Source organism: Talpa occidentalis, unplaced genomic scaffold, assembly GCF_014898055.3.
Source record: "Talpa occidentalis isolate TD23 unplaced genomic scaffold, MPIMG_talOcc4v2.1 talOcc4.3, whole genome shotgun sequence".
NCBI lineage: Eukaryota > Metazoa > Chordata > Mammalia > Eulipotyphla > Talpidae > Talpa > Talpa occidentalis.
In genome coordinates this window covers 151,245,169-151,268,260 of record NW_023603184.1, presented here as the reverse complement: position 1 = coordinate 151,268,260, position 23,092 = coordinate 151,245,169, and the positions used below count along the sequence as shown (strand labels likewise).

At 60.2% G+C, this 23,092-nt stretch overlaps 2 protein-coding genes across 2 annotated transcripts; one reads left to right on the top strand and one right to left on the bottom strand.

The window, feature by feature from the left end:
* Window positions 1–706: 706 nt before the first annotated feature.
* Window positions 707–2,258, top strand: COPS9 (COP9 signalosome subunit 9). Its single transcript, XM_037521945.2, has 3 exons — window positions 707–808; window positions 1,156–1,228; window positions 2,060–2,258. Exons 1-3 carry the CDS (start codon window positions 746–748, stop codon window positions 2,095–2,097), a joined length of 174 nt encoding a protein of 57 aa, XP_037377842.1. The 5' UTR covers window positions 707–745; the 3' UTR covers window positions 2,098–2,258.
* Window positions 2,259–6,911: 4,653 nt separating this feature from the next.
* Window positions 6,912–8,462, bottom strand: LOC119255235 (olfactory receptor 12-like). Its single transcript, XM_037522178.1, has 2 exons — window positions 8,381–8,462; window positions 6,912–7,915 (listed from the first exon to the last, which is right to left on the bottom strand). Exons 1-2 carry the CDS (start codon window positions 8,460–8,462, stop codon window positions 6,912–6,914), a joined length of 1,086 nt encoding a protein of 361 aa, XP_037378075.1.
* Window positions 8,463–23,092: the final 14,630 nt, after the last annotated feature.

Below are 23,092 nucleotides of genomic sequence, written 5' to 3'. Positions count from 1 at the left end.
TCGCAATGGGGGGCTTGTGACCCTTCCCTGGGGACACGGGGCACGGGGAGACACAGGGGGCAGGCAGGGAACCTGGGGGGGCAGGGGACACGGGAGGGGGGAGACAGGGGACGGCCCCGGGCAGGGGCCACGGGGTGGGCCGAGACCCGGGAGGGGCGCGCGCAGGGGGTGGCCTCGGGGCGCCCCCCGGCTCGGGGTCCCTGCAGCCGCGCCCTCCCCGGGGCGGCCAGTCTGAGAACCGCAGCTAAAGGCTCAGGGGCCCCGATCCCCACACCGCGGGGCCTGAGCTTCCCGGGCCCAGACCCGAGCCCCGTCCGGCGTCGGGGAGCCCAGCGCCCGCCCGCCGCCAGGTCGGGGCTTGGCGCGTCCAGGCCGGCGCTGCTGCCTCCGCCCCGCCGCCACAGGCGGGCCCCGAGCCGGGCCCACGGGGGAGGGGCCGGCGGCGGCGGCCCCGAGTCCGGATCGGCCAGACGGAGGGGACACAGAGGTGACTGTCCTCGGGCGTCCAGCTCGGCCGGAGCGGGGGTGGGGTGGGGGAAACCACAGAGGCGATGGTCCTCCGGCGCCTAGACCGGCCAGGGCGGGGCGGGGGGGGAGAGGAGCGCGTGGGAGGGGTTAAAAAAACAAAAAACAAAACCAAAACAAAACCAACGAGTCGCCGCCTCCCGCGCCTAGACCTGCCGGCGCGCGCCGGAAGAGGGGCTGTCGCGCCGGAAGTGGCGCGAGCGGCCGCGCGCAGCCGGAGATGAAGCCGGCGGTGGACGAGATGTTCCCGGAGGGCGCGGGGCCCTACGTGGACCTGGACGAGGTGGGGCGCCGGGGCTCGGGCGCCGGGGCTCGGGCGCGGGGCGGGTGCACGGCGGTCCCCGCAGCGCGGCCCCGGCCGGGAAGGGGGGCGGCCCGGGCCGAGCTCGTGGCCGCAGGGCCCCCGGGCCTCAGGCGGGCAGGTCCGTTTTCGGGGGGGCAGGTTTGGTTGCCAGGGAGCGAGCGGGGCCTCGGGGCCTCGGGCTGCGGCCCGCAGGTGCCCGGGCGGGGGCGCGGCCTATTTGAAGGCGGGGGCACCCAGACAGGGCTGGGCCGCTGCCTCCCTCCTCGGGCTGCGGCGTGACCCCGAAAGACATCCCCCACGCGCGCTGACAGCCCCTCTCTTCGCAGGCGGGGGGCAGCACGGGGCTCCTGATGGACCTGGCGGCCAACGAGAAGGCCGTGCACGCCGACTTCTTCAACGGTGAGCCCCGCCTCCTCCAGCCCTCCCACCTCATAACACCCCCACCCCACCCCCGGGTGCTGGCCCCAGGAGCGGGTGGGTGCCAGCCTGGCCTCCGTTTTCCCGAGGAGCCTGCGGGGTGCCTGGAGGGGCGTCTCTCCTGATCTCCCAGGGCCTGGGCCCAGGTTCTCCAGCCCCAGTCACCCGTGCAGAATGGACAGGGCGCTTCCTCAGAGGGCTGAGTGACCCCTTCTCCCCCCCTGCTCTTGCCCCGGGGCTGTCGCTGCTCACACAGTCCCCCCACGTCAGCTCCAGGGCTGCCCTTAGCGTCCACCACTGGGCCTCTGGGTCTCTGGTGGGGCGTGGTGGAGCCTGGAGAGCCACGCTGGGTTTCTGGCTGCACCGCAGGGTGGGGCGGGGCGTGGGGACTCGCCTCCCTCCCAATCCGGTGCCAGACAGCGCTGAGGTCACCCTGCGGCTGTGGGTTGAGATGTGGCCAGTGTTTGAAGTGGCCCCTCTGCGAGGCTGGGCCAAACCACCAAGAGCCTTGGGTGGCGCGAGCAGTTTGGGGCGTGTTGCCGCTGCTGTCAGGACAGGGCCTCTGTGTTCGGAGCTGGGTTCTTCAAGGCGGGCCACAGGGCGCTGACCAGGAAGCCCCCCTCCCCTCACTGGGTCTCCTCACACTAGGGGGGAGGGTGTGGGGGGTGGGGCTGAGCCTCCGGCGTCCCCTTCCGGGCAGTTTGTCGGGAAGGGCTGTGGCCCTCTGGTCGGGGCATTAGCTGAGCTTCCCGGTGTCTGGGGCCCTCAGCTCTGCCGTGACGCCTCCGTCCTGCTGACGCTTGTCTCCTGCAGACTTCGAGGACCTCTTCGATGACGACGACGTGCAGTGAGGCCCAGCGGTGTGGTGGGATGCCCAGAGGGGCGCTTCGCAGGACGAGACGGGTGCCCCCAGGAGCCGGGCCACGCTGACGGGGCGGGCGGCCGGGCCTGGGCCGCTTGTGGCCTGGATGTGACTAGCTGTGTCCCCCCTTCAATTAAAGCTGCGTCATCACTGGTGTTCTTTGGCCTCCTAGTGAGCTGGCGCCGGGCAGCTGCGTGGAGGGCTGGGCGCAGAGCTGGGCTGGCCAGCAGAGCAGGCCTCTCCAGGCCCTCAGCGCCAGGCTGGCCCCAAACCCAGCTCCAGGTCCGCACCTGGGACTCCTGCTGTGTGAGACGCTTGGGGGCCTTAGGAGGGCGGCTGCTGAGGGGGACTCGGCTTCCTGCTGCTCCGTGGCTGCTTGGACGTGAAGATCAAGGTCAGAGAAAGTGCCAGGGAAGACCGCAGGCCCCACAGCCCTGTCAGGGTTCAGTGGGGACCCCCCCGGGTCTGTGCTGACCGCCGGCCGTGTGGTCCCTGGGGGCCTGGGGGGGGGTCCCGGAAGGTGTCTGGCCTCAGCAGTTCCGTGGCCATGCCGGGCCTGGCCCAGCCCCCGGGGGGCCAGGTCAGGGTAGATGCCCCTGCGGGTGCATCTACAAACCTCCTGGAGGCTCCGGCCTGGCTGTCGGTCATGCCTGCTTCTCGGCCAGTCTCCCCGCAGCTCTCCTCTGTGGGCATCTGGAGGGGCATCCCCACTGTGGGGCTGGAACATTAACTCAGTACAGGTCACAGATTGCGCGGGGTGCCTGCTGCAGACCCCCCTGCATGGCGCCCTCCCACCTCTGCCCCCCGCCGGGCCCCATCGCTCTGGCTGCGCTTCCCTCCTCGGTAACTGGCCGCACCTGGGCCTGGTTACTGTTTCTCCTTCCCCGGGACACTCGAGCCCTGAATGCGTCCAGCTGGAACTTGCCTGTCCTGTGCCCGGAGCTTCCTGTGCCTTGCTGCCCCAGCGTAGCCTGGACCCCTGGGTTGGGGAACCCTCCTGGGGCAGGTGCCCGGAAGCCGCCGCAAAGGTGGCCAGCACCCCCTTGCCCCGGAGGCCAGGCCTGGCTCCGCCTCACGGTCCCCAGGGCCGGGCGCTGTGCCCCTGGGATCCAGCTGGCTCGCCCAGCTGCCGCCTGTCTGTTGGCCCTTGGGGCGCAGTGGGGCTCCCCCTCCGCAGTGCTCCAGCCAGCCACGTGCCAGTGGCCTGTCTAGGCCGAGCTTGTCCGGGGGGAGGGACCAAGGGACATGGGATGAGGTCATGGCTTTGCTGTCACCACTGCCCCAAAGGGGAGCAGATGCAGCTCTGGGTTTACCCATGAGGCAGAAAACCAGGCTTTTTGTGGTGTCTGTCCCCTGGCAGCGTCAGGCCACGGCCCGGCGCCTGGAGGCCTCGTCTTGGCGAGTGCAGGTTCCGCCACCGTGAGGCGTGAGCTGGGGTCACTGCAACATCTGCCGCCCATGGGGGCTCCCTCGGCGGACTCTAGGACACGCGACCCGTTTGCGGGGGCAGGGGAGCCGCCCGTGTTACTGAGCGCGGGGCGCTCCTGCCCGGTGCCCCAGCCTGCACCTCGCCTGGCATCTCAAGGGTCTCAGCCGGAGCAGAGGGTCTGAATTGTGAGGCTGGCTGGTGCCCCCTGCTTCTCGGTTAGCTTTTGGGGCCGGTGGCTGCCTGAGGTTCTGGAGATCTCCCCCAGCCTGCGGCCGCTTGACACTGACATGGGGGCACAGCCAGGGCGGGCGGTGCCAGGTCAGTCTGCCGTCCCCATGTCCACACGCTGCTCTCCTTGTGGCCACTTTGTGGCGACCCCGAGTCTGTTCCTCAAGGGCAGGGGTCTCCGCCTGGACCCTCGCCCTCTCGCCAACCTGTGGCTATTCTCACGTGGACACGGCAGGGTCTTGGGGTGCTGCTGTTCTTCAGACTCAACTGTGAGAAAACACACTCAGTTAAAAACCGGCCGAAGAGGGCCTCCCTGGGGGCGCAGGGATTCAGCGCCGCGCTGTGAAGCTGTCCGCAGCCCCTGCAGCACAAGTTCCAACCCCCCGGGCAGCCAGGGGGCTACCCACATGGTGCCGCAGGCCTCTCCCGTCTCCCGCCGCTCCCCTCAGCAGTGGATTTCCGTGGATCCGCCTGTTCTGCGGCCTGCTGTCTCTGGTGGATCCTCTTACCCCCTGCCTCTCTGGCCTGCACCCCAGTTCTTGTAGCATAAATAAATCCTTTTTTAAAAAACGGGGCTGAAGACCCCACACCTCGCCAAGAAGACAGACACCCTAGCGGAAGAGGCACCTGCCACCAGGCCGCCAGTCCCGACCAGAGCGCACCGCGGGCCGCGGGGGCGGGTCCAGAGCAGGGTGCGGCTGAGGGCCAGGGCAGCGGGGTCTCCCTTGGTGCGGGGGAGGCGGGGTGCAGGGTGGCCTGCGGAGAGGACGGCTGGGCGCTCTCTCAAAGCCTGACGTGCTCTGAACACACAGCTGGGGGCTCCCGCTCCCGCGCTCGCCCACCGGTGTCGAGAACTTGCGTCCACGCACACCAGGCCTGCCCGCGTGGCTCGCGGGGGCGCCCTGCACACTGGCCAGCACCCCGGCGCAGCCAGCGTGGCGCTCAGTAGCCGACGGGTGACACACGCACGCGCGTCGGGCTGAGAGTGACCCGGCGGGCCGTGAGGAATCATGGGGAACCGCAGTGCGTGCAGCTGAGTGAAAGGAGCAGGCTGCGTCCCGTGACCCCACTGTGCGCTGCTGCAGCAGCGGGAGAGCGCACGCACGGGCCCGGCGAGCACAGGCCAGCGGTGAAGAGAGACCGCGGCTTCAGGCTTCAGGGGCGGGAGGCACCGGAGCGCCAAGGTGGACACCCCCCCCGGGCCTCGCAGTCCGCTCAGCCGGAGCCCTCCCTCAGCCGGCGCGGCCACAGGGCAGTGCGGGGGCGCTTCCGGGCCCGGGGGCCCCCTGGTCAGCAGGGAGAGGTGTGGGGCAGGCGAGGCATCGAGGGCCCGAGGCGGCCAGGCCTCAGTCTAGGGGCTGTTCACCTAAACGGGGGGTGGCCCAGCTAGGAAAGACGCGCCCCTTCTGGCTCCACCTCCCGAGTCTCCTGAATCTCACGGCCGCTGTCTGGGGAGAAAACAGCCACGCACTGCACCCACCGGCCTGGCAGGATGGTGCGGCCACCCAGGGCCGTGAGCCTCACCACGTGACACTTTGTGCAGGGGACCCGATGGCGCCTCCACTTACCCAGCGCCCCTTTGTGTCTCCGTAACATGGAAACTGTTTCTAGAGCATGTGCGTGGAGAGTTACGTTTGCTCCCATGTGCCGTATTTGTGTTGCCACCTTGACTCTGCCAAAGTTCAGCCACACACTGGGGCGCGGAGCAGACATGGCGGGGCGGGGAGGCGGAGGCAGGCTTGTGCGCGGACGGCTGCCATGAGGGTGACACAGCGGTGGGGACTTGGAGAAGTAAGTGGCCGGTCAGGTCACAAAACGCAAAGAGCCGGCCCGTCCAGAAGCCACAGACTCGCTCCAGGTGGGTCAGGGCCGCTGCTGAAAGGTCCAGCTGGAGCCCTCGGAAGGCGAGTCTCAGGAGTCGGCGGGGCAGTGGCTCCTTCAGGCACAGGACAGTCCCCACCCGGGCGATGACGGACGCGGCCTTCCTGAGGACCTTGCGGGACTTCTGTAGCCAAAAGTTTACAAAAGTCAATAGAGATGCAAATGTGGAGGCACAAAGTGGGGACGATATTGGCGAATCAGAAACTCGACAAAGAAGTTATATCAAGACGCCCGGGGGGTTGCTAGAATCAATAGGAAAGAGAACATCGGGTGAACCCCCGAGGCTGCAGGCACAGCCGAGCCCGGGGGCACTGGGCAGGCGGGGGGACACCAGGAAGCTGGAGCTTGGCCAGAGGGGGAGCCCCGCTGGGGTGTGAGCCAGGGTCTGGGTACTGCCCTGGGGCCAGACTTCTGGGGGAAACTCCAGAGTAATGAAAACGGGGGAACAATTCCGCTCCTCAGGGGCCCGGCAGGAATTCATTCGTAGCAGAACATGAGTGACGGCTTTGGCCTTATTGGACGTGCATGTAGTCACGACAGACAAAACCACCCTCACGGGCGGGCGCGGAGGGGACGTAGGCACACAGGCCACCTCAGAGAAGGCCCTGGGTGTCGTCTGCAGGAGGGCAGGTGGCGCTCAGGGCCGTGGCAGCTGCGCCTGGGCCAGCAGGCCAAGGAGTGTCTCCACATGGGTCAGCTGCTTTCTCGTGACCTGGGCGATGGTGATAGCTGAGGACAGGTGTGATTCGAAGTTTTTTCCACAAATACATAAAAACCATCCCTGTGTCGCTCCCCATGGTCTGTGCCTGGGGCACGCCTGTGTTTGAGTGTCCACTTCGGCTCGAGCTCTTTGGTCACAGAGGGGAAGATGCTGAGAAGGGGCCATGGGGCCAGGGCCCTGTCACTGGCCACTCAGCCTGGACTTGCATCTGAGGGTGGCCAGCCCCGTGAGGGCAAGTCCACAAAGAATTAATCTTCTGGGTCTATGAAGATGCACAGGTGGGTGGCGTCTGCCCTCCTGCCCACGGCGTCCAGGAACCTGCTTTTCAGTGACTGACGGCTTTGACGGGGCCTCGGCGACTCTTACTCGCCGTCACTCAACACCCAGTGCATCCCGGCCCACACCTGGCTGCAGGTGCTCTGGTCCCGGGAGGAACGAGGGGCTGCTCAGCACGTGCTGGTGCAGAGGCTTCTGGGGACCCTCCTAGCCACTGTCCCTGAGTCCCCCCTCCACCCCGCGGTCCCTACGGCCCCCGCGGCCCGGCTCACAGCCCCGCGCGCCTCTGGCCCAGCCGCCGCAGGGCCTCCTTCACGTCCCTGTTGCGCAGGCTGTAGATGAGCGGGTTGAGCATGGGGATGACCAGGGTGTAGAAGACCGAGACCACCTTGCCCTGCTCCAGGGACTCCACGGCGCCGGGCTGCGCGTACATGACGAACACGGTGCCGTAGAAGAGGCCGACGGCCGTCAGGTGGGAGCCGCAGGTGGAGAAGACCTTGTGGCGCGCCGAGCCCGCGCGCGTGCGCAGGATGGTGCCCGCGATGTAGCCGTAGGACACGAGCACCGCCAGCGAGGTGCCCACGATGACGAGCCCGCAGACGCCGAACATGACCAGCCGGTTGAGGGTGGTGTCGGCGCAGGCCAGCGGCAGCAGCGGGGGCACGTCGCAGAAGAAGTGGTTGACGCGGCGGGAGCCGCAGAACGGGAGGCTGAAGGTGAAGCTGGTCTGCACCAGGGTGTTGACGCAGCCTCCGCAGTAGCTGCCCAGCACCAAGCGGGCGCAGGCCGAGGGGCGCATGGTGACCGGGTAGCGCAGGGGCCTGCAGATGGCCATGAAGCGGTCGTAGGCCATCATGGCCAGCAGGAAGGCCTCGGTGGTACCAAACAGGGAGAAGAAGAAGAACTGGGTGGCGCAGCCCAGGAAGGAGATGGCCTTGGAGGAGGAGAAGAAGTTGGCCAGGGCGTTGGGGGCGATGACGGACGAGTAGCACAGGTCCACGAGGGACAGGTTCTTGAGGAAGAAGTACATCGGGGAGTGCAGGCGGGCGTCCAGGGTGATGACCACGATCATGGTGAGGTTGCCCAGCACGGTCACCACGTACAGGCCCAGGAACAGGGCGAAGAGCAGGGCCTGCGTCTGCTCGCCGCCCTCAAACCCCAGCAGCACGAACCCCTGCAGGGCGGTGTCCGACAGGTTGCCCCATCTGGGGGGAGGCATGGCCAGCCGGGCAGCGGGGCCGGGCGTGGGGGCAGCAGGAGGGTCAGGCAGGTCTCAGGTTCACCCCTCCCTGGAGCACAGGGGCCTTGCTGTCCATGGGCACAAGGCCACCGGCCGTCACGTTCTCTTTGCAGATGCTCAGAGCGACCTGGAAGGCGACGCGCCCGTGTGAACCCCCCAGGGCTGCTCCGAGCCTGGCTGTAGGGGGAGGACAGCCGCGCTGCAGGGGTGTGAGCCCGACATGGAGAGCAGGCCCTGCCCTTCTGCCACAGGAAGTGTCTCCCCTTTGCAGGGGACCCTGGTGTATGGCGTGTCCACAACTTGCTGGGGTCTCGTCTGCTCCTTAAGACCGTCTCACCCCCTCCTGCGTGTTAGAAATGTCAGACAGCTTCTCCTGCGCCTGCGCCTGCACCTGAGCTGTGGGGGTTCCTCCCTGGCGAGCTGGGAGTGGACCAGGGACCCCCCCTGGCCAGGCTGACGTGGGCGCCCAGCGTGGCTCACTGCCAGAGCCACCTCACACTGGCAGAGGTCCGGCCTCGCAGGTAAGCGTGCGGCCACCACGTCGTCTGCTGAGATCGAGCCCCGGCACCGGCTGGCCATGCGCCTCACACCCGCTGGCTCTCCCTCAACCCCCAGCCCTGCCCGGAGGCGGCCTTGGCCACGGGGATCATGACTCACCCAAGAGCACACAGCCGGGCCGCTCTCCTAGGGCGACGGCTGTCTTGACTCCGCTTTAGAGCCTGAGGATGCTGTGCCCGCACCCACCTCCCGGGCACTAAGCCAGAGTGGGCACAGGCCTGGGAGACACCTGGGGTCCCACCGTGCGCCTGACTGCAGGCGCCGGGCCCTGGCTTCGGGGGCTCCTGGGTCTCGGTGGAAGCAAGGGAGGGCGTGGGCTCCGCTGCTGCTCCCCTGTCTTGTCCCCTTTGTCAGGAGCATGGAGGTGTCTGCTCTCGGGGCACTCTGCTGCTGAGGTCTTCCACCCCGGCACAAGTGGGACTCCAGGCCCCTAATGGCCAATTAGGTGAAACTCAGGCTCCGGCAGTGCCAGGGGACTCCCAACTTCCTGAGCCCAGAGCCCTGTGGCCAGTCTTCACACGTGCCCAACGCCGGGGGTGTCAGAGGCTCTGAAGTCCCTCATGACCCACTGGGGGCCAATCACGAGAGAAACAGAGAACAGAAAGGGACCAAGTGGCCTCCCGGGAGAGCGCTCCCCGGGACAGCAGGTGTGACTCCCTGGTCCCCTCCTCCATCCTGACCCTCCCCTACACATTGTTGGGAGAAGAGCAACGTCACGGGAAATCTGGGCCTTGGAAAGAGGGCAGCCCCTCCTACCCAGACTCAGAGACTCAGCCCACCTGTACGCTAACAGCAGGTCAGAATGTTCTGCTCACAACCCACCTGTCCAGAGTGAATTCTGGTTTTTTTTTTTTTTTTTTTTTTTTTATAGAGGCATGTTTTTATTTATTTGTTTGTTTGCTTTGTTTATACATACACTGGGTACAGTCAGAAGCACGGGAGAGTGAGAGAATTCACCAGAGCCACAGCGGGGAACAGAGCAGGCAGAAGGACCGAAGGACACTGCTGAGGGGGCAGCGGGTGGCTGGAGGGGTCTGCGCGCCATGTGGGACCCTCCTCCGGTGGCCGGGGAGCAACCGGGGATCGAACCTGCGCCGCGGAGGCTGCAGACAGCTTCGCAACCCAGCGCTCAACCTCTGCACCACCGGGGAGGCCCTGAATTCTGGTTATTGCTCGGACCTGTGCGTGCTGCTTGCGTGGCCAGTGAGCTCGTCCCGACTGTCACATTTGTTCAGGTTCTTGCCCGCACAGAATGTTATGGCTCAAAACACATGGGAATGACCAGCACTGTCCTCTCTCAGGGGGCAGATTGGAAATTCGTGTTCTCTGTGATGTTTGAAGATGAAGTCTCTGGCATTACTGAAAGTTTTTAGTCATGATTTAAGAAAATTGTGTCCCCTTCACCTCCTCGAGTCCCGTGACAATCTGCAGAGCAGCACAACAGTCTCGATGGCTGAGGAGCGAGGATGAGCAGAAGCATTCCTGATAACTGTCCTGTTTTACTTCTAAAAAGGAAATCAATCAATAGTATTACAATTAGTCAGAGAATCATGACATCAAGGCGCACAGGAGGATGACTGAAGAGGAGGCCGGGCCGTGAGGATGACGGTGGAGGAGGTGACTGGGGCTCCTGTGGGGCAGGAACACAGCAGGTCCTTGACTGACTTCTGTTCACCATCATTTTGTTATTATATTGACGAGAACGGAAAGTGATCCCAGCTGAGGCTGAACAAAAGAACTTTTTTAAAGCAGCTGCTTTTTTTTTTTTTAAGATTTATTTATTTATGTAAGAGCTGGGGTACAGGCCAGAGGTGCGGGGGGTGAGAGGATTCACCAGAGCCAGAGCGGGGAACAGAACAGGCAGACTGACGAGGTACACTGCTGAGGGGAGCAGCGGGCGGCAGGAGAGGTCTGCGCGCCATGGGGGACCCTCGCCCGGCGGCCGGGGATCGAACCGGGCTGCAGAGGCTGCGGGCAGCTTCGCAAGCCAGTGCTCTACCGCTGCGCCACCGGGGAGGCCCTGATCTGTCTGTAGTTATGAGCGGGGTGTTAAAGTCCCCTACTATTATGGTATCGTGGTTAATGTCACTCTATCTCCCTCGGTAATTGCGTTATGTGTTTTGCTGCTCCATCATTTGGCGCGCGTCTATCTATGTTACATCCTCTTGTTGAATGAAACCCTGCTCACAATGCAATGTCCCTCCCTGTCTCTCATCTTTTTAACTGGAATCTATTTTATCTGCTATAAGTATAGCTGTGCCTGCCTTTTTGAAAAATTACCATTTGCTTGCAGGATTGTCTTCCAACATCCTATTTTAAGTCTGTTTGTCTTGAAAGCTAAGATGAGCTTCCTGTAGACAACAAAAATTAGATTTTTTTCCTGAAACATTCAGCTACTGTATACCATTTAACTGGTGAGCTCGCACTGTGCACATTTACAGTAATTGCTAAAATATAAGTATTGCCATTTTTATTTTTTTGGTGTTTAGTTTGTTTTTGTTGTTTTGTTCTTCTCTTATCCTCTTCTCTTGTGCTTTGGCCTCTGCCTTTGCGTTATGTTTGGATTCCTTTTCCAGTTTTCTGTGCCTTTCTTTTAATTTTTGTTTTGAGCTTCCCCTGAGGTTTATGCCTATCATTCTATACTTGTGAACTGTTGGATGGACTGGTCTCAAATTCACTATGATGACCCACAATTTTATTTTGTTCCCCATCCACATGGTATGTTTATGATGTTTTACCGCTTCCAGATAGACTTCCTTGTCATTTTGCGAATCCCTTTAGTATTTCCTGCAAGGTAAGTTTAGTGGCAACGAATTACTTTTGTTTATCTATAGACCTCTTTATCCCTCCTTCAATTTTAAATGATATTCCAGCAGGAGAAAGTATTCTCAGTTGAAAATCCTTTTTTTCCCCGTGGAGGAATTTAAATTTATCGTGGCATTCTCTTCCAGTTGCGCGGTTTCCATCAAGTAATTACAGATGATCTTATAGGTAATTCATTTTTCTTTGATTTCAATATTCTCTCCTTATCACTAGTTTTTACTTGTTTAATTATGATGTCTTAGTTACTGGAACTGGCTGCCTTGGCGGGGGGTGCTAGCAGCAGCAGCGGTGTTCTCTCACCCTGCTGCGTACCAGGAGTCAAGTGTGGTAGTGGAGCAGGGGTGCATGGCACAAAGGGCAACAAGGCAGGAGGCTGGATAGAAGGACAGAACGGCCACCCACATGCCCAGGTGAGCCTGCGACCCACCCCGCCCCCTCGCGCTCCCAGACCCCGGCCTCACCTCCCCGCTGAGGCCCTGCCCGCCTCAGGCGCCGCTCCCCGCTCTGCTGAGGGTGCAGGGCCCGGGGGCTCCCGTGGGCGAGGGGCGGGGGCGGGGGCGGCCCCTGGTTCCTGGGATGGGCCGCCCGGTCCTGCTGCGGGAGCCTGGCGTGGGGGAGCGGACCGCGGCCGCTGGCTGTCCTCCCTGCCGGCGCGGCGCCGACTGAGTGGGTCACTGCGCCGGGGAGCGTCTCCTCCCGCGCTCGGGACTCGGCCTCCGGTGGCCAATTAGGGGAGACTTGGCTCCGGCTCCGCGCAGGGACACCCACCCGGCCCCGCAGGCCTGTGGCCATCTCCCCACCTCCCCTCAGCCTAACAGGGCGCAGGAGGCCGTCACCCCCAGGGACAGCGGAGGGGCCCCCAGAAGGGAAGCAGGAACAGCGTAGAAGAACTCCGTGTCCCTCGGGGACAGGACAGCGGGCGTGGGGCCCTCGCCTCCCTCTGCTCACCCCGCCGGCCTCCTCGTGCTGGACAGTGGGTGCGCCCGCCCCTGGCGTGGTCACGCTGAAGCCTGCCCCTCTGACCAGCGGGCCCTGGGCCGGGGCAGGAGAGTGCCGCCGCGTCCACCCAGCACCGCTGCTGCCCACACGGTCAAAGTGCTGATGGAGACGGTGAGCAGCCGGGGGCGCTGAGCCAGGACCCTGGGCGGAGGCGCCTCTGCAGCTCCCGCCGGCACTGGCAGAAGAAGGGTCAGGGAAGCTTGTTGAGAGGGACATTCCGCGACCACACTCACACCAGGGAAGCCGTGAGCACGGCCGTGGCCGCCACCGAAGGTCACGCACAAGCAAAAGTGACAAATCCAAGAGGAAACGTGCTGTCCACGCCACGCTGCATGGACCCAGGCCCCCCATGCTGGGAAAATAGGCTCCTAGCATCCTGTGCAGGTGGACATCGGCCCTGTGCCAGGGTGGACACTAGTTGGTCCTGTGCCAGGGTAAACGCTAGTTGGCCCTGTGCTAGGGTGGACGCTGGTTGGCCCTGTGCTAGTGTGGATGCTGGTTGACTCTGTGCCAGAGTAGATGCAGGTTGGTTCTGTGCCAGGGTGGACACTAGTTGGTCCTGGGCCAGAGTGAATGCTGGTTGGTTCTGTGCCACAGTAGACGCAGGTTGGTTCTGTGCCAGGGTGGACATGGCCCCGTGCCAGGGTGGACGCTGCTTGGTCCTGGGCCAGGGTGGATGCAGGCTGGTTCTGTGCCAGGGTGGACACTGCTTGGCCCTGTGCTAGGGTGCACCCTGCTTGTACCTGTGCCAGGGTGGAATAAACACATGGAGCAGATGACACACGTGGTGTCAATAGAACCAGAACCAGCCAGGCAGAAGGCAGTTCCCCTTGGTGTGCACGGAATGTGACCAAGGTGGGTGAGGGGCATCTCCCCAGACTCATGTTACCTGCTGGGACCTTTCCTGGGCTGACAACCCAGCCATGCAGGCCTGGGGCACAAGCCAGGGTCTGACGCGTCTGTGAAAAGAGGACAGGACGAGGGGCCCTTGGACCTCAGGAGAGGCGTGCAGTCTGGGGCTGGGCTGGAGACCTGCAGCCACCAGCCAGGGGGCCGGGCCAGGCCCGTGGGAAGGAGGGGGCATGAGGATGGCTTCTCTCCCAAGTCCTTGCCGGCATCCGGCACCGCCGCAAAGCTGGGTTCCCAGGCCCCAGGACGTGGGGCGGCAGCCTCCTGCTGCTGTAAGCTGCCTCTGCCTGCGCTCGCCGGGGAGATGACGCGCTGAGGACAACAAGGCGGCGTCTGTCACACAGTGGAGCAGCAGCCTCCAGCCACCTGCCCGGGCCACCTCACAACAGGGGGGTGGGCTGTGGCGCCCTGGGGTGCGGGTGCGGGGCCACAACCCCGCAAGGGGGAGGGCTTTGGCTTCCTACAAATAGAAACTGCCCTGGAAGTCACCATCACCCCAAAATCTGCGGTCTGCAGGGTCTCGGCCGCCTTCCCCAAGGTCTTCCTGGCGCTAGTTGTTTCAGTCAAGTTGCTTTAAGCAGGAAACTACGCCCCAATCTGTGTGTCAAGGCCCTAGTGAGGACCCCAGGCCAGCCCCTTTCTGTGGCCCCTGAGCAGGTACCGGCCTGGGCCACCCCGACAGTGCAGTGAAGGCCGCTCCTCCTCAGTGTGCCCCCCTCCCCCCCACCCAGTTGCTCCGCTGGGTCCTAGCCCTGGCGGCCTCCCGGCCCAGCGGCGCTGAGGGACGGGCCCGGCTGTGTGCGACCGGGTGGGCTGTGACCGGGAGACGGAGTCCGGCCTGCCACGCTGCGTGCCATGCAGAGGAGGCAGGCATCGAAACTGTGCTTTGGTCAGAGCCTGCCATCTGGGAGGGGCGGTAACTCCCTGAGGAAACCGCCTCCCCATTCATTGCCAGCTGCCTGTCCTGGGAGTTGAACAGCTCAGCAGGGAGCGGCCTTCCCCGCTGCCCGGAGATGGCGCTGCCGCCCCGAGCTCCTCACCGCCTCCTGGGCCTGGCCTCACTGGCCCCAGTGCTCAGGCCGCTCTGCAGACAGCGCTGCTCCCGCAGCCGCCGGGCGGTCCTGGCTGGAGAACCAACTCAGAGCAGGAGGCCAGGCAGCGAGCAGACTCCCGCCGGCGCCGCCCGTCCCTGCCCGCCAGGGCTCCCGCTGCCGGCTCGACCCTCCTCCGCGGCTTCACCCCCACGTGGCCTGCCCGCCGCGCTCGTGGCCTCCAGGAGAGCAGAGGCGAACTGACCTCGTTGCCCGTCACCCCGGCGTCTGTGCGGTCAAGGCCGCGCGTGGAGCCTCCTGTCCCAGCTGCGCTGTCAGCAGTTTGTTTCCGCGAGCTGCCCCACCTGCCCTGCGTTCCCATCTAGTCCTCAAGTGTCGCTGGACCTGCGTCTGGTGAGTTCCGGGGGCGGCGCGATGTGCCCGCTGCCTACCTGTGCTAGACGGCAGAGGCCATGCTAGCACCCCGGCCTCCTCTCTGAGACAGCGGCCTCCGTGTCCTTGATGTGGCAGGGCAGGAGCCCCAGGGAGCTGCTGGCCTCCTGCAGAGCCCCGTGGGCCCCAGACCAGAGACTTCTGCTCACAGGAGACACGGCTCCTCACACTCAGTCCTGCACCGAGGGCCCCTGGCCACGTGAGCAGTCTCAGCGGCATCCAGCGGGGCAGGTACTCAGTGTGTGCAGGGGCAGCAAAAGGATGACGTAGGCCTGCCCCGGGGGTTGGGGGGGCAGAGGGGAGTAAATTTTATGTGAAAAATTAAGCATTTTTTCCTTTGTGAAATAGGCTGAAGTTGATGTAACAAGTCAACTATCTTCTTCCTTAAAAGCATTTTATTGGCAATGTTGATATGTACCTAATGTGAGTACACATACATGTAGGATATGTGTGTCTGCAGCAGCGAGAAAGGGCAGGGGAGAGTGAGGATGTGTACATGCGCACGATGCTGTTGTTTCTGAAAATTGCTCACATTGTACCATGAGGATACGGGAAGTGAAACCATGATGTTTTCAGTTCAGAAAAAGCAATGATATTAAATGCATTATATGTTTTAAAAAGCTCTTTAAAAAGCAGGAATAGGAGATTGTAAACGTCATTTGTCTGCTACCCTCCTGTTCAAGGTGAAAGATGGAAGGCTTTTCCTCTCAGATGAGGAAAAAAGACAAGGATGTTCCCCCCATTCAAGTCAACAGAGTATCGAGGTGCTAGCCAGAGAAATGGGAAAGGAAAGAAATGAAAGGCATTCATGTTGCAAAGGAAATAAAATATCTCAGCTTGTACCAGCTATTTTATGATCTTATCAATAGCCAACAGAAAATCTGATAAACTGAAGAATAAATGTAGCAAAGTGGCAGGATACAAAATCAACAAATCAAAATCAGTTTATCCCTATACTCTAAAAATATGGACTAAAATAAGAAATGAAGAGAGAAATTCTTGTACCATACCTCCAAGAATAAAAATTAAGGAGTGAACTTAACCAAGGAGACAAAAGAACTGTACTTGGAAAACCACAAAGCATTGCTGATGGAACTGAAAGATAACCTACATTGATGAAGAGATTCATGTCCATGGGTTGGAGGATGTCAATACTACCCACAGTGATCAAAGATTCAAATCAATTCCAATCAAAACCCCAATATCATTTTTAGTAAAAGAAGAAATAGATCCTAAAATATATTCTAGAATAGATCCTAAAATTCTCATCTCCAGGGACCCCAAGCAACCACTACAAAGCGCTGAGATGGATGTGTCACACTTCCTGGTTTCAAGACACATTACAAAGCTACAGCCATCAAAAGGGTGTGGTGCTGCAACATTGCAGATAAGTAGATCAATGGACTATTAGAAACCTAGACATGAACTCTCAGGAGTATGGGCAAAATGGGCAAATGCTCTTTGACAAGGGTGCCAAGAACACTCCCTGGGTAAAAGACAGTCTCTTCAACAGTGGGAGTGGGGAAACCAGCCACAAGCAGGCAGAAAGAAGATTGAAGCTGGATCTTACCTTGAATTATCTATAAAAAGTAACACAAAATGATTGAAATCATTTTGAATCATTGAAAACATTACCCCTAAACTATTAAACCCAGAGAAGGAAAGATATGAGAAAAGTTTCAAGACGTTGTGTTGGATAATGATTTCTTGGCTAGGTCTGCAAAAGCTGAGGAGACAAAAGGAAAAATAGACAAATGAGACTAGATCAGTCTAAAAAACCTGTGTGTTGAAGGGTTAATCTACCTGTAAGATGGGAGACAATATTTGCATACCTTGTATCTGATGTCCAGGATACATCAAGTATCCCGCAGCTCACGTGATCAGTGGCCCAATTAGAAAACGGACAACCTGTTTGAACAGAGGCTCCTCTAAATATGGTCTACTGATTTCCAACAGAATGGGGCAAAATGCGCAACATTTCCAACCATGAGGGACGTGCAAAGCCCAGCAGGAGAGACACACACATTGGGCATGGTGAGTCCCCGTGGAGACGTACACTGACCAGGCTTGGGGGATTTTACTCAAAATAATAGTGGGGTTTTGATGGGAATCATTACTTTTTGTGGAGAAATGGCAGCACCCAGGTGCTCTTCAAATTAAAGAGGCACTGCCACCCCAGCAAGCCCATTTAGTGGGACTCCCTGCAATGGCCGGGTTCTGGAGACCCTGCAGGCACAGTGGCCCTGGCATGGCCCCAGCATGGAGCCCTGCGACAGCAGACCAGGACGTGGCTTCCCTCCTGCCAGGGGTTCTCTCATTGCCGCCTGGACAGGCCAAGTGCGAGCCAGTGGCCAGGTGGGATGAGCCCAGCCCCAGGATGACCGGCCACACCTTTGGCGATGTGAGGCCCGTGGCACCCAACGTGGGGCAGGACGAGGAGCCAGCACAGCCCAGGCAGGTGCAGGCGTCGCAGCAGGCTTCAGAGCAGCCGGCTGGAGGGTCTGACTCGACTCACCACTGACCTGGACACTCAGCTCGGTCTGCAGGACATGTCATGTCAGCACAATGAAGACACTGGCAGTCGGGGTGAATCGGGATCCAAACGACCACCCGGCCTGGAGCTGCGGGAGGCTTCCGCCCCTCCTTGCCCTGACACCATGGGTGCAGCACTGGCCAGGGCAGCCATGGGCCAGGAGGCTGCACTGGCCACAGGGGTGGCTGGGGTGGCATTCATGGGGCTTCTGAACAACCTCCATCGGTCTCCGGACCTGCCTCTGAGCCGACGGATGCTGAGCGTGAGGTAGGCCCATCTGGGGCGCCAGGCCCATGTGGGGCGCCAGGCCCGTCTGGGGCGCAGCCATCCCTGGAAGATTTTCCTTTGGAAACTGTGGATTAAGAGACCCGGGAATATCCTTCTGGAGATGTGGAGGCGCGGGAAAATGCCTGACAGGGAGACAAAGAGGAAATGAGAAGGAGAGGGGGATGGGGAGAGGGGAGAGGGAAGAGGGAAGGGAGGAGGAGGAGAGGGGAGGGGGAGGGAGAAGGAGGAGGGAGGGGAGGGAGGAGGGAAGGGGGAGGACAAGCAGACACAGGAGGAAAAGGAAGCGGCAGAGGGAGGAGGGGTGGGGAGGCGAGAGCGGGTGACAACGGGGTGCCTGGGCATGGGGCAGGCTGGCCCTTGGCCATGGTGGGACCCTCCTCACAGTGTTCAGAAAGCACAGTTGTGGTGGCGGTGTGGGGAGGGCAGGCGGGGACAGCAGGCATCAGCTTGCGGAATTGGGGGTGTCTGCACGAGGCTCTGGCCCCATGACAGAGGGAGCCATGGGCTGGGCTGGTCAGAGGCAGAGGAGACTGTCCTGCCCCAGAGGACCCGACCTCCTGGCAGAGGACAGTGCCCAAGTGGCATGGGGGACAGTAAAGGCGGGGTGAAGGGCCAGGCATTGGGGCCAGAGCGCCAGGATGCACTGCGAGGGGGTGGGGGTGGCCCTCAGGAGGGTGGACAGAGCTGGGGTCTGCCCCCTGTGAAGGGCACCAGCTCCTCCCCCCTGCTCTGCTGTGGCCACGGGCCAGCACCCCCCACAGCAGACACATGTGGACAGCACCTGGGGTGCTGGAGGGGCAGGATGACCACCTCCAGACACAGAGGTGGGGTGGGGGGCTGCTGGCACCCCCTGTGTCTTTCCCTGTCCAGCACAGTGGGGCCCTCCTGGATGTCAGACACACAGTCTCAGGCCCACGGAGGACAGGCCGCTCCCCACGAGACCCCTGGTTATTTCTAGCCCACTCAGGCAGGTGGGGTGGAATGTCCAGTTCCCAGATGTCAGTGCCAGAACCCCCACCCATCAGAGTGGGACCTGCCTGAGCCCTCAGTGATGTCACGTGGGGCCCCACTCACTGCAGCCCCTGCTTGGGGTCCCCAGGAGCTCCTGACGCCGGCTGCACTGCGATGGGGGGGCAGAGGACCCTGCCCCTCTGGTTGGCTCCTGCCAGTGCTGGGAGCGGCCATCCTGGGGGTTTGGCGGGGCTGTCAGCTGCGTGACTCTTGGGGGAGGCAAGGGAGAGGCTCCTGCCCACAGCCCTCCCCTTCCCCTGCTGGGGCCTCCTGTGGCCTCCGGTGGCCAATTAGGGGAGGTTGTTTGTCTCCTGACCTGGGGTGTGCTGGGCCGTGGGTGCTGCTGCCCCTCCCCACCCATGGGGCAGGGACTGCCATCCCTTGGGTACCCCCCAACAGGAGACAGCAGCGCCTAAGGGCAGGCTGGGGGTCCACAGCGGCCCTGCTCCTGCCACATCCCAGCCGCGTGAGTGGAGAAGTGCCCCTGGGGCCTTCCTGCTGGGGAGCTGTGCCCCTCTCTCTCCTGCTCCCCCTTCTCCTTTCAAGGGCCCCCGGCTGCGGGCATGTCCAAGGCCACCTCACCTGCGAATCCCTCACACCCTGTGCGTCGTCCCAGGAGCTGTTTAGATTTCTTGGTTTTTAAAATTCGAAAGGAACGCCTGCCGGAGGACGCCACGGTGGCGACGCGACTCGGGGAGGGGGACGCGCCCTTGGAGGGACGCGGTGCCTGCGGTGTCCTCTGAGAGGCCCCTCGCGTCCGGGCGCCGTCGCCCCCGGCCTCCACCACAAGCGCCGGCTCCCGGCGCCCTCCACCCTTGTCGGGGGCCCCCGCTTTACTTATGGTCCTCGTGGGACCCCGACGTGATTATTTTCTGCCGTGAACAGTCCGAAGACGGCTGCGGGTCCTCCCGGCCATGCCCCGCGGGCGCCAGCGGGCCCGCCGGTGGAGGGGCCCCCTGTGCCCGGTGCTGGGCAGCATGGGGCCTCCCCCGCCCGGGGCCTGTCCAGTCTCCGGCCCCTCCGCGAGGGAGACCCTGGCTGCGGTCAGCGCTGGCGCCCGCTCCGGCGTTATCCCCGCATTTGCTCTTATCGAAGTAACAGTGTCACATTGTATGTTTCTGGGGGTGCGATGTGGAGACTCCACAAGTGTCCAGATGACGTCAGGGTCCCCACCGAAGGCCCATCCTCGCCGCCCGGCCCTCCCCGCGGGTTCCGTAGTCTGCAGGCACCACGTGGAGCCAGCCCGGAGTGGTCCGCCCCCTGCCCACCCCCGGCCCCCGTCTCCCTCCCCCCACCCCCACCCCCACCCCGCTGCAGGGCTGGGGTCGGGCCTGTCCGCCTCCGCGGGACTGGTCGGGGTCCCTCAGGCCCAGCCAAGCGCATGGCCCTGACAGGACTCCTTGTCCGCAGTGTCCACTGTGGGCGCCCCCATCCCGCCCTCAGAGACCAGGTGGCTTCCAGCTCCGGTGTTGCAAAGGGCGCTGCAAAATAAATGGGGTGCCGATATCTTCAAATTAATGGGCTTGGGTAAATACTCAGAAGTGGGGTAACTGGGTCACATGGGGTTTCTATTTTCAGTTCGGGGACTCCCCATGCTGCTTGCCGCCAGCTCAGCCTCTTCCAGCACCCGCCCGCGGTGTGCAGGGCTCCCTGCTGCCCCTGCTGCCTCCTGATGGGGTCACAGCGTTTCCAGGGGGTGAGGAGGCTGCGGTGGCTTTTTCCGTTGGCATCTGACACTGGGGCGACAGGCGTCTTCTGGAGCTGCCTCCTGTGTGCTTTCTTTGGCAAAGCGTCTACCCAGATCTTCAGCCCATTTTTCAGTCAGGGTGATTTTTATTGTGCAGTTTCATGAGGTCTCTGTATATATTGAATGTTGACCCCTGGGGGGCTGTGCAGGTGACCCCTCTCCTAGGATGTCTGCGCTGCCACCCGCGCTTCTCCCACTGCAGAGCCTTCTGGGGGGTGCGGCCCCCTGGCTCACAGCTGCCTTTCCCCACCTGGGACTTGCCCTTGGGATGAGGCCCGATGCGTGTCTAAGGCTGATGTCAGGAGCGCATCCCCCAAGTTCCCCTCTATGGTTTCAGACCCTACGTCTTAGTCTTTTGTGAATTTTGAGTTGTTTTTCGTGTACAGCATTAGCTACTAGTCTTAGTTTCCTTTTTTTTGCAAATGGCTGTCCCTTTTCTCAGCACCATTTATTGAAGAAACTTTTCTTGCTCCGTTGTAAGTTCTTGGCTGCTTCATCATAAACGGTGATCTGTCTCTTGGCGTGTTCCCAGGCTCTCCATTCTGTTCCATTTTCTGTGTGTGCATTTTTACTCCATGATGAAACTTTTAATTAGTAGAGCTTTATAGAATAGTTTGGCACCAGGGAGCATGATACCACCATTTTTGTTCTTTTTCCTTCCCCCCCCCCGACATTTTTTAAAAATTTATTTTTGCATAGAAGAACTGGGGTACAGGCCAGAGTTGCGGGGGTGAGAGGATTCCCCAGAGACAGAGTGGGGAGCAGAACAGGTGGATCCACTGAAATCCACTGCTGAGACAGCCCCGGGAAACAGGAGAGGTCTGCTGTGCCCTGTGGGTCACCCCCTGCCTGGGGATCAAACTCATGATGTTGTAGTGATAGCCTGAGACTGAAGCCCTAGCCCACCAGGGAGGCCCCTATTCTCTGGGAGTATTTTTGCCATGTGGAGTCTTTCATGAGGTCAAATTTTGGGGTTTTTTTTGTTGTTGTTGGGATTTTAACAGGGGTTGCATTGACTCTATTACTTTAGGTAATGTAGCTTTTGTAACTAGGTTAATTCTTCCAACCCGTGAACACGAAACACCCTTTCCATTTCTTTGTGTCTTTTTCTTTCCTCCCATAGTGTCTATACTTTTTGGTGTACAGATCCTTCACTCACTCCAAGATACTGAATTATTTTTGATGCAACTATAAATGGAATTGTTTTTGTTTCTGCTAGTTCACTTCTGGGCATGGAAATGAAACTGGTTTTTGTTCATTAATTTTGTCGCCTGCTACTTTACCATACTCATTTATTATTTCTAGTAGTTTTTTGCTGGAGTCTTTGGGCTTTTCTGTGTATATTACCTTGCCATCTACAAAGAGTGATCATTTTACTTCTCCTTTTCCAGCCTGAATAACTTTTATATCCTCTTTCTAATTGCTCTGGTGAGGACTTCCTACACTACATTGAATGGCAGTGGTGAGGGTGGACATGTTTGTCTTATTCCTGATCTTAGAAGAACAGTTTTTAGGTTTTTGTCATTTGAGTGTGATAGCTGGGGTTTGTCCTGTATGTCCCTTCTGTGCCTTTGAGTTGCGGGTTCTTACCATAATAGGATGTTGAGTATGTCAGAACTCTGTCAGCCTCTGTTGCTATGGACCACGTGATGTTTATCTTCCCTTTCGATGTCCCACACATACTAGTTTACTTCTATTGAGCCATCCTTGCATTGCTGGAACAAATCTCACTTGGCCATGGTGTGTGATTCTTTTAATCTGTTGTCAATTTGGCTTCTGCCATTTTGTTAAGGATTCTTGCACCTATGTTCATCAGAGATATTGAATTGTAATTTTCCATAATTTTATTTTGAATTATAACTTCTTAATACAGAAAATGATAATGAGAAAGACAATGGCTCAGAACATCATCAATCTATTAACTTTAATAATAAAATAACAAAGTAACAAGGCAACAAACTTCAACATAATGAAAAGCAAACAGTGAAAAGTAGAGCTCTGACTAGCACCCGTTTCTCAGGGTTTCGACATCAGGTGTGCAAGTTGCCATGTGGCTGCGGACAATCACACTCTCTCTGACTTACTTTACTACTATCATCATTGCCAGCTCTGGCATTCTTGTCATTATACCTCGTCTTCAGCTCCACTTCCACCACCACCCCCCACTCTTCGCCAATCACGCAAAATAATTTAGAAGTACTTTAGAAGTAATTTCTAAATCAGCAAGTCTTGTGTTACTAGCAATAAAATATAATTGCTAGCCCTGTGCACAGGTGTTTGAGGGAGGCTCGATTCCGTGGGATTCAATGACCACACTGTATTAAAGGGAAAAGGATTTATTGTGAGCAACAGAGGCGATGTGCGAGCAAAATTATAAAGTGCCCCAAATCCAACCAAACTGATGAACATGCTTACATACTGTACAGTTTCCTCAGAAATCAGCATCACGGAGGCAAAGAGTCAGCATTCCGGAAACAGCATCATGGAGGCAAAGAGTCAGCACTCCGGAGAACAGTATCGTGGAGGCAAAGAGGCAGCACTCCAGAGAACAGTACGGGAGATGCATCCAAGTCCAGCAGCTGCGAACAGCAGCAGCTAGGGGACCACTGTGTTTTTATCTCCCAAGGTGGGATATAGCCAGTATCCAAACCCTGGGATTCATGGTGGGCTGGTCACGTTTCTGTGCACGATGCCCCGGAGTTACATAACCGACCATGTTTCTTGGTGGTCCCGGACGTTGTGAACAGTTACATAACCAGCCCTATCTTTTGGCTCCCAGTCCGGGCGCTGGCCAGGCTCCTGGACCGGGGGGCCAAAAGGTGGTAGCTCGTCCTCCAATGTTCCCAGCAAAACAACA